Source organism: Cynara cardunculus, assembly GCF_001531365.2.
Source record: "Cynara cardunculus var. scolymus isolate 2C chromosome LG 5, CcrdV1, whole genome shotgun sequence".
Classification (NCBI taxonomy): domain Eukaryota; kingdom Viridiplantae; phylum Streptophyta; class Magnoliopsida; order Asterales; family Asteraceae; genus Cynara; species Cynara cardunculus.
Window position 1 is genome coordinate 262,886 of NC_037532.1, and position 11,110 is coordinate 273,995.

Genomic DNA, 11,110 nt, shown 5'->3' on the forward strand with positions numbered 1-11,110 from the left:
AAAAAATCTTTGTCAAACCAAATAGAATTGTTTCAGTTTGATGCATTTGCTCAAAAAAACATTTTGGTAAATAAAATAGATGTGCWAAAAACTTAAAAAATGCCAAAGTAAAAAACTTTTCATGAGCCAGATGTAGGCACAATGCATAATGGTTTACATTACAGTTTGCTCCCTCTGTTTCAAACCCTTAATGCATACATGGTACTATGGTAGTGTATATATATGTTTACATCTAGTGCCCACCCAGAACAGAGAATCAAGTAATGATTGCTATACAACTCAAAGGTTGCAAATTCCAWATAGAAAGACAAGTTATTGACACAGGCAAGTAAAGACATGCAGAAAAGAATGCTCCATCAATTCAGTTCCACATAATTGCATAAAGAAAACAGCAAAAAGATGAACAAAATTGCATGATCCAACGTTTAGAACAAGTGATATGGTGAAATTGCATTGCACACTCCCAGATTCAAATTCAGGCAAATGCTTCAGAACATCTTATGGCGTAAAAAACAGCAGAACAAACAAAATAAGCCAAGAGGGAAGACATCATACTCTGTAATTAAGCATCGGGATCCTCTGTTGCTCTTCCACCAAAAGGATCATGAGAAGGGCCAGTTTCTTCTCCAATGTGACGTTGCACTAATCGTTGCAAATCAGCCATAACTTTCTGTTCTCGCTTTGCCTTTTCCTCATAGTTAAACATGGCTAGAGCCCGCTTATCCTCAGCACTATAAACTTGGTTTTCTTTCCTGATACGAATGGCATTCATCCTTTGATGCCTACTACCGCTCATAACATAGCCAAGATCCTCAAACTTGCTAATCTCCTCAGCCGAAAGACCAACTTCTCCTCTTCGAGGGATACGCTTTCCTTGCTGAACATACTGCGCAATGGCATCACCTTCACCAGGCCTGAGTGCACCTCCATAGCTAATATGCCCTTCAGCTCTTGGCAATGGCATCGGCCCTACCTCTGGTTCATCATCCAAAGCAGGCTTCTTTCGTGACTCGATCATCTCTTTGAACATAAGCAACTCACTGTCTACCTCTGTCTTCTCTGCATCATCCACCTTGGGTTTGTTTATATCATTTTCAGGATCTGAATTCTCATCTGATGCTGAATTCTGGCTGCCATTTTCACTCCTTTTCTTGCTTGATTTGGGTTGTGAGGAAGAACTACGACTCCTTTTGAGCTTCAACGGTTCCTCGCGTTCATTGCTGTCACTGCTTCCTTCAGAATCWCTATCTTTACTTTTTCTTGATTTGCTTCTTCTTTTCCTCTTAGAATTTCTGCTACTGCTACTCTTTCGTTTGGTGGATCTYCTCTTCATCTTTTTCTTTTTCCTCCGATCTTCCTCTTCAGAATTGTCAGTGGAATCGTCTGATTCACTCTCACTCACAGATACAGATTTCCTGTTTCTACGCCTACGCCTAGAACTCGAACTCTTACTCTTCTTCCCCCTCCTAGATCTGGAATCATCTGAATCAGATAACGAGTTATCTGATTCTGAATCAGAGTCAGACTCAGATTCAGACGAACCCCCCTTCGTCTTTGAATCCAATTCAAACTTTGTATCCTTGTACTTCTCTCTGTCTTCTTCGACATCCTTCTCTGCAATTTCCTCCAGTTCAAGCTCGTCGAGTTCGCCATCACCCCTTGGAGGACTAGGTGTTACATTCCATATACAATTCTTCAGCATCTTCCTTAATTTTTGACGTTTTAGCCTCCGGTAATCTTCATAACTCGCACCTTTTAGCTCTTCATCGGAATCAGACTCCGGTCCGTTGCCGTTCCCATTCCCGTTCCTGTAATCACGGTCAAGATACTGTCTGTTTTGGTCACCATAGGTCGATTTCCTATTCGAATTTATAGGTTCGACTCTAGGGCTAGGGTTCCTTCTAGATCTAGAATAATCAGGGGAGCGATGATCACGGCGATAGCCATTTGGATTATCGTATCTACTATAGTCCGGACTRCGACTACGACTACGGCTAGCACTGCGATTACGATTCCTCGATTTAGAAAAATTGGGGGAACGACGATTACGCGATCGATTGGAATCGTCATCGTACCTTGAATAGTCAGGACTACGGCGGGAACTGCGATTCCGACGGTCACTTGGCGAACCAGGTTCCGGTGGGTAGCTGCGGTTGTCTCGGTGGCTGCGATGCCGATCTTGGCGGACTTCAACGGTGGAAGCTGTGTAACCCATCAGAAAGCAGTGGATGAAAGAAAACGCAATATGGCGAAACGTTTTGAAGAGATTCCAATTGAACCCTACGGCTTCGGTTCGGCTAAAATTCTATTAAACCCCCTGAGGTTTCTTTGAGTATCAATTGTAGTGCTTCTACTCTAATTATTAAGGGTGCGTTTGGTACACTGGACAGGGACAAGACAAAACATGACAGGGATCCCTGTTCCATATTTGGCATGAAATTTTATGTGGAACAGACAGAAACAAAATGAAACAAAGTGAAACAGGCTTGTTCCACCCCTACCCCATGGAACAGGGTGGAATAAAGTGGAACAGACTTATATTTTACCAATATAACCTCAAAATGAAACTTAATTCTCTTCTAAAACATCAAATAGATCTCTCTTTTACATTTTATTCATCCTTTAAAATTTATCTATTATATTTTATGTTTCTTAAACTTTCATTTTACTGTTCTCAAAATATTATTTTTATACGGTTTCTATATTTTTATTAATTTATTATATATTAATAATAAAGAATAATGTAGAAAAAGATAAAAATAAAAATAGAAAACCATATAAACTTTTTATTTTGTGTCATTTTAATTGTTTTGACGAAAACTTCAAATGATATATTTTGTTATAAAAAATAATTATTCTATTATAATTTAATAAATTACATAAATTGTTTTATTGATTTTATCACCGTCAAACGTATTGCGTAAGGTTCACGCCTGCAATTTGTTATTTTTTATGAGTTTTGTATGTTTTCTCTTGATCAGGGTAGTAAATATTCGATTTTGATCTTACATGAGTGATTGTACAGGTGATAGGTGAATTCTTTTGTTTTCTGAAAACCAAGTTTTGTGAATGTGATGATACTATATAGGATCACTAGCCAAATTGTTTTCTTGATGCTTAAATTTTATTTACTATTTGATATTTAATCCATTTTAATTGATTATACGCTTGTTGKTAGTAATGTTTTATTCTTAGTATGGAATGCATATAGATTTGYTTCGATAATGAATTCTTCATGCTTATATTATATTTACCTTTCTCGTATATCATTAGTTGATTATGAAATCATGTATTTTTTGAAAGTAGTAGTGGTTTGATGTAAGTTATACTTTGCACATTGTATTTGTTAACATTTATATTGATTATTTAGTGGGAAAAAAACACTAAACATCTCATTGGGGGTAATTTGGTCATTTTAACCAATCATGTCCAGTCCTATTATGTCTTACCAAACGCTTAACAACTATCCTGTCATGTTCTATCATGTTCTGTCCTGTTCTATCATGTTCTGTCCTGTTATGTCCCGTCATGTCTTGTCTGTCTACCAAACGCACCCTAAACATATTATTATTTACGTCCCTGCGGTTTATCAAATATTCCTACTTTCATCCCTGTGATTTTTAAATTATATTTTTTGTCCCTATGGTTTTAATTTTAYTACCTTTTTCGTCCCTTAAGCTGACAACGTTGTCAAGGACCGTTAAACCCCCCATAAATGCGTCCTTTTCAAGTTTTTGTTAGCTTGAAACAATTCATCTATAATTTCTTAAAAATAAAACCAAAAGTTAACTCCAACAAACATTAAATCTAAATCACATGTAGACCCAATTTAGACATATGGTGACCCATGCCACCGCATTGTTCATTCGTTGTAGTGTAAAAAAAAGAGTCATGAAGAAGATCACCGTATTARTTGTTGTGTGTCACTGTATATATTTTGAAACTACAATGAGAACAAATTTTATTTGGTAAAGTTGGTTTCCAAGATTTTTCTTCCATCCCAGACCCAAGTTATAATATTGTTAGTATCATTTTCTTAGTCAAATGTGTCATCATTTAAAAAATATCCCCCTATTTGTTTATTATAGTAAAATAATGTTACCATTTGCAAAAAATATCATGTGTTTGTCCCTGAGCCAAATCCAAATCAACAATGAACAACATCAATAAGAGTATTGATTTGTTTTATGGTTCATTTTCAATCATGAARATGAATAACCTTTTAGTTTTTTCAAATATGAGGTCAACCAGGTTCACTTTAGATATGTAGATGGATTCATAGACTCACAAGCTATAGGGAAGGGGTGCAAATGCAGTCACCGACTCTGACGAGTGGCTTTCAGAAAGAGCAGAGAATGGAGAGGTACTTGCCAAAATCAGTCCTTGCCTCATATGCCTCTATCTCCTTGAACGTTTGGCCTAGATCCGTACACTCCTCCACATCCCAGCAGCGTACCTCTCTACTTGATTTAGGTTTGAATTTAGATTTGTTTTTTCTTTGAAGAAGATGAAGACGTGGATAGAGACGATGAACATTTAAGAATAGAAAAAATAATAATTAGAAAAAAGCAATACGGTAAAGAAATTTGTTAAAACTAAAAGGACACACATACCCCTCACGTGAGGGGGATGTGAATGGTTTTAACGGTCGTTTGATAACATCGTCAGATTTAGGGGCGAAAAACACAATTTCAAAATCACAGGGACAAAAGTCATAATTTTTACAATCCATAGGGACTAAAATAGTGTACTCAAATTATTTTAAACATAATGGGCCCTGTTAAAAGCCCAATTCGAATGTGTTAACCCAAGCCCATATGTGTTCTCTTACTACTAATACGTTCATAAACCGCCGGTAGGGTTTTCCTCTTTGCCCCAGCCGACGACTCAGCAAAAAGGAAGAGGTAGAGCCGCCGTCGCAGTCATCGGAGTTGACATTCTCAGGTCTGATTCTTTATATATTCAACCCTAATTTCATAGCTAGGACTATCAATTGTCTACCTTTGCTTCGTTCCACTCCAAAAACACTTGTTTTACACAAATTAGTAAGATTCACGGTGGTATGATCTGTTGAACGCATCTGTTCTAATCCTGCAACTATATGACCAACTTGTATGACGTTTGTTTTTCGTTTTTTTGTTTGAGTAAAATTTGAACTTTTATTTGGAGATAGGGGAATGTACATTCTGATATGTAACCTATCGATTCAATTATACAGGTTAAAATCATGTATATTTAGGCATTATGAATTTATTATCAATGAATTGCGGTTCTGTATTATCTACACGAAAGAGAAACATTGCATTTCGTTTCTGATTCAAGGCCTTTTTCGGGTTTAAAACTCTGATTAGGCTAAATATTTGATTTAGATATGTTTTCTATATTTGATGAAATTGATGACTAGTTTTGAGGATTTCACTTTTCATTGGATTAATTTGTATTCAGCAGTGAAAATGGCGGACACCAARGCAGTGACTATCCGTACAAGGAAGTTCATGACAAATAGGCTTCTTTCCAGGAAGCAATTTGTGAGTTCTTTGCACAACTGCAACTTTTAATCTGTAGTAATGTTAATAGTTTATTTGAAGTTTAACTTCTTTTCACACACATTGTGTTTGTTGATGCAGGTAATTGATGTGCTCCATCCTGGAAGGCCAAATGTCTCCAAGGTTTGACACTTGCTAATTAATATGCAACTCTATCTGGACTTATCACCCATATAAGTCTGTAGTTTAATGTAGAAGTATGCTATAAGGTGGATTACGTTGCTGGTAACTTCAGAATTTCATAGAAACTCAGTGTTACATAAACCAATCATTTCATTCCAATTGAAACTTTTATGTTCTTGTGGACCATAAAGTTCCATTTCGTGTATATTTCTGCATTATTTYAGTTGGAACATCTTTGTTACTGATTCTTTTCTTTAGTGTTGCATCTACCTGAATCAAAATAGCAGAGTTTGTCTTGTAATATTTGAGCTGTTTTATATGATATACCATGTCTGATTATATAACTGAAAAAAGCATCCTTTTTTGTTTTTTTACTTTTGTTGAAGGCTGAATTGAAAGAGAAATTAGGAAGGATCTACGACGTGAAAGATCCAAATTCCATCTTCGTATTCAAGTTCAGGACTCATTTTGGTGGGGGGAAATCAACTGGTTTTGGTTTGATCTATGATTCTGTTGAGAATGCAAAGAAGTATGAGCCAAAATACAGACTTGTYAGGGTAAATCTCTAACCTAAATCCGTTAGATGACATTATTATGTGGATGCATTCAACGAAGAATGCTACTTAATATAGAATCAAACTTCATTTGTATCGTTTCTACTTTTAATGCTAAATAATTCAGAACCCTTGTGGTAGTTTAAAATTTGGGTTTGCTGGCTAGTTGTCAACCGTTTGAGCCTTTCGAGGGACACTAGAGGTTTGTCTAGCTGTTTGACTTTGAGTTGGGCCCGGACACCCAATTATTTCTCTAACATGGAGTTGAGTTTTTTTATAATTTGGGCACCAAAGAATCACTCCATTCTGCATTTACACGCACAATATCTTATTCAAGATCTAAACTTTTAAACTCGGGGTTTGCAATTGGATATAGGGATTGATTTACAATAATGCCTTTGTAGAAGATACTGAACATGACTAAATTCTCGATTGAAATGAGAAAAATGCAGAAAAGCTTCCTCCAGATCAAAGAAAAAATGATTTTTTTATTTTTCATTTTGTGTTTTCCAGAATGGATTGGATACCAAGATTGAGAAGTCAAGGAAGCAGATGAAGGAAAGGAAGAACAGATCAAAGAAGATCCGGGGAGTAAAGAAGGTAAATATTTTGCTATTAACATCTTTAAAAAAATTCACATGATCTTGTTTCTGAGCTTGGATTTCACGCAAGTAGAATAAATTACAAAAACGTCCCCGGCGCTTGTGGAAACTCTGGTTTTACGTTTCTACCTTTTGGAAATTACAAGGACCGTCAGGGACTCTTTTTGTAATTTCACATGACTTTGTCCGTGAACTTGGATTTCGTTTTATGTGATTGTTTGGAATTCGTGTATGCAGACAAAGGCTGGGGATGCTGCCAAGAAGAAGAAGTGAGAAGCTTGAGGAATTTTGTTGTGGTTATTTTGAAGGCCCTTTTGGTAATTTTGAACCTTATATATTTCTTGAAATTAAGATGAAATTGTATGTGTCGAATTTTTGTGCTATCAGGAGAATGTTGTTCGTAGTCTCATCTTTGAACTCCATTTTGGTCTTATTGTGATGGTTATATATCTTGAGGGTATGCAAATCTGTTTCAATTTTCCTTATAAACYAACCTTTTTTCTTTAAAAATGTTTTTTTCTACAATAATTGTGAAAAAAAAACATTGCATTTGTAGTTTTTGCACATTTTTGCTCGAATCAACATGACATTTGAGTTTTTATTTGACATAAGTTTGAGAGATATATATATATATATATATATAATTAAAATATTTCATTGATACATGCATGTATTTAAGAGAATCTTCCATGGGGGTTTTAAGAGTTAAGGATGCAATTTCTGAATCTGTATTTGGGCCTTGCTTCTCTTGCAAAAGTACTTGGACTAATTTACAAGTTTGGTCCATGTATTTGTAGAGTATGTTCAAAAACTTCTTTTTAGGTTTTTATATTTTGACCCACCGTAAGCTTAGGCGTTGCCACTTGTAGAGATAGTAGTGACTTTTTGGAAATTCACGGGGAGGAATGACTAAGGGGTTGTTTRCCAAACACTTGCGCGATAARCACTTATCCATAAAATTCAATACTATTATTACTTATTGGATAAGATTTTTTATTTAACAAAAACGACTTTCTATGCAACAATTTACCCGGTAAGAGCTAACTATGGTAAGAGTCATTGCTTTTACTTACCGGGTAAGATTTTTGGTTMTTATCATATTCATTCGGTAAGATAATATAATTTGGTAAATGCTTACCCAAGTAAGCATTTGGTAAACGGTCCCTAAGAGATTCGTTTTGGTCCTTAAAAATGACTATTTCTATTAATAATTATAAAGTCAGTAAAATGTATAAAAGAAGTATGAAATTGTCATTTCAAACAAAGTTCATGATAAGAACCAAAGTGCTTGCAAAAAAACTCAAGAGGGTGATTTTTTTTATAAGAATTCTTCATAACGGTAGTTTCTACTAGCCATTTCACTATCTATTTATAAAAACTTTGCATTGGAGATGCTTTAACTAATTCTCCAAAATGGGAAATGAAATTTCAAGATCTCTAAAACAAAACACATTTAACTCCAATAGATTCTTAATTTTGAATATTATAACATTGATTTTAATATGACAATATAAATTTATTAATGATTTTGTTTTAATTTTATTATAAAATGTTGGAATTAAATAACTAAATAATATGTACTTTTTTACATTTGTCAAGTAGTCTATTAGATAAGTTTTCTCAAACGTGATTAATTTATAAACTACTTTTTTCAAAGTTGCGAATATATGTTTATATGAGAAGATGGTTTACGAATGATTTATTTATTTACGATGTTTTGTGCAAGTGCTAGCATGAATAAAGTATTTGAAAAGCATGATTTTTTTTGTATAATTGGGTCAGTAAAGATGGCGGGAAACTGCAATGATGTTTTAACCGATAATATTGCGAAGTACCTCAGTACCTTGTCGATAGATGTTATCCGGATATGTATCGTGAGGTATACCTCTGTACTTGGAGATTCGATTTTATTGACGATGTTTCAATCGGTATATGTTGTGAAGTACCTTTGTACCGAGTCGAGTAATTTGAGATAGTACATGTATCATGATGTTTCCTACGATGTTGACCCACATAATACGCGATATTTGATATGTCAATATGATTTAATTGCATGCATATTCTTGACGATGACATTTACTTAATGCTTACATGTTTCGAAAATATATGTTTGTGCCCATCAAATTTTATTGATTAAATGGATGGACCAATTCCTAAAAATGAAAGTCGAGGAGGGGACAAAATTTGTTATAACAATAAAAAATAGTTTGAGGGACCAAATTTGTTAGAATAATGTACATTAATTTAAGGGATTAAATATGTTATAAAATGAAAATAATTTGAAGGACTGAATCTGGTAGAGGGAGAACCATATTCATTATAAAAAAAAAAACTATAAGAACATTCTATAAAATTTTTAGGGACTTTACTTGTGAATTAATGTAAACCACAGGGACCAGATTTGTAATTAACTCTAAACAATTAAAAAGGTTTCTCTTTCCTAACATTAAATTTAAAATATTCTTCAAATTGAAGTTTTTTATATTCTTTTTATATTTTAAAAAATTTATTGGAAAAAAAGTTCCCTAAAATCTCCATATTCTTAATTTGTGAAAAATAAATATTATTAAATTACATAAATATTATGTTAGTAATCCCTCTCCTTAATTTAATTTAAGATGCTTTTGTATATTTAATTTATATTATATTATAAAGCATTTGAAAAAACCTTTTAAAAATCATTTTTATGTAATAAGTATTATTTATTGATACATATTACTTAAAATTCAAGATTACAAGTAAATTATGCGTAAATACACTTATTAAAGCTTCATGTTCGAATTTTTGTAACTAACCTGCAGATAGACATAATCAAATAGAGAATAAACATCTTATTTTAAATATAATAAATATTAAATATAATTAGAATGATTATTGAGTTCTAACAAAATACTTAATTATTATCTTTATAAAAAATTATATCATTAAACCAAAAATAAAAAAATGAATTAAGGAAATATACAAAAAAAAAAAAATAGTTAGTCTGTACTAATATCAACCAGTTTTTTATGATTTATTCATATTTATATTTTATTCAAAAATAAAAAATTTATCACTTTCTTAAAACCAAATAAATCTGTATTATAATATTGACTAAGATAAAAATAAATAAAATAAAACATTAAAACAAGATGTATCTCGTTGCATGATGCAAGTATCATTTTAGTATTCTTATATGGGTTTGGATGAGAACTCACAAAACATTTATACGTCGATACTACTTTTTACGATTATATAACCGACACGCATACAAGATTATCATTGTTGATTTCACATTTTCCTAAATAAAATGACGTCAACATCAGAAAAATTAAATCTGGAGTATCGATTATCATCAATATATAATTTAAAAAAATAAAATAAAATTAGTACATTTTTATGTAGTAAATTACATAAAAAAGCACATGATTTTAGTAATTTATAATGGTTACTTTTTAAACTAATTAAATTATAATTGTATTATTAAATAATCTCCAACAAAAACTCCAATTTTGGAKAAAATGACGATTTTAAAAGGTTTATATGCTACTTTTTTTTCCAACATATTTTTTTTCCCGAAATAGTGAAAGTATGAGAGAGATAATAATTTAAATAACTCGTTAAAATTAAATATTGAAAAAAAAAAGATTTTGTTTTTTATTATTTTCACCAATAAAATTAAATGTATTATCATTTCTATATAAATTTAATTAAAATTTTGTATATATATTAAATACTGTAATAATATAACTGATGTTGAAGATTCCAAAATAGTAAATTTGTTGGATATTAAACAATAAATATATTAAATATTTTAATTATATACTCAATATGAAAGCTCGAAAATAGAAGTTTTGTTGGAATGATAGAGCATCTTCAACAGATTTTCTATAATCTATCTGAAATAGAGAAAGAAAAGTTAAAGTCTCTAAAAATTTATATATAATTTCAACATATTTTTCWTTTTAGAAATTTCAACATTCATTGTATTATTAAAATATTYGATAATTTATCATTTCAATACASTTTTCAAAAAGAATTTTATATAAAATAATAACGATTCAATCTCATTAGTCTCCCTTTTTCTAAACTTGGAATTTTATCAAATTTTATTTATTTTAAAYAAAATATAGAGAATCTGTTAMAGCAAAATAGAGAACAAAAGTCTCATTTTCTCTATTTTAAAGAACCTATTGAAGATATTATTAAAAATATTTAATATTTTAATAATATAATTAATGACTAAACCATCAAAATAGAAAATTTGTTAAAATTTAATATAATATTTTTAAATATTTTATTTATT

The 11,110-nt window shown here is 31.9% G+C and overlaps 2 protein-coding genes across 4 annotated transcripts; one reads left to right on the plus strand and one right to left on the minus strand.

Moving 5' to 3' along the window:
• Positions 1–337: 337 nt before the first annotated feature.
• LOC112511968 (NF-kappa-B-activating protein) lies at positions 338–2,215 on the minus strand. 2 transcript variants are annotated; one of them, XM_025117726.1, is made up of 2 exons: positions 2,076–2,215; positions 338–1,808 (listed from the first exon to the last, which is right to left on the minus strand). In XM_025117726.1, the coding sequence occupies exons 1-2, from the start codon at positions 2,213–2,215 to the stop codon at positions 563–565; spliced, it is 1,386 nt and encodes a 461-aa protein (XP_024973494.1). In that variant the 3' UTR covers positions 338–562. The 2 variants fall into 2 exon arrangements, with proteins under 2 accessions (XP_024973494.1, XP_024973493.1); XM_025117725.1 differs by having other exon boundaries at positions 338–2,215.
• Positions 2,216–4,857: 2,642 nt separating this feature from the next.
• Positions 4,858–7,307, plus strand: LOC112512437 (40S ribosomal protein S24-1). Of its 2 annotated transcripts, none has more exons than XM_025118398.1 (6): positions 4,858–4,944; positions 5,449–5,528; positions 5,628–5,669; positions 6,056–6,226; positions 6,737–6,823; positions 7,063–7,307. In XM_025118398.1, exons 2-6 carry the CDS (start codon positions 5,454–5,456, stop codon positions 7,096–7,098), a joined length of 411 nt encoding a protein of 136 aa, XP_024974166.1. In that variant the 5' UTR covers positions 4,858–4,944; positions 5,449–5,453; the 3' UTR covers positions 7,099–7,307. The 2 variants fall into 2 exon arrangements, with proteins under 2 accessions (XP_024974166.1, XP_024974167.1); XM_025118399.1 differs by having other exon boundaries at positions 4,873–4,944; positions 5,446–5,528.
• Positions 7,308–11,110: the final 3,803 nt, after the last annotated feature.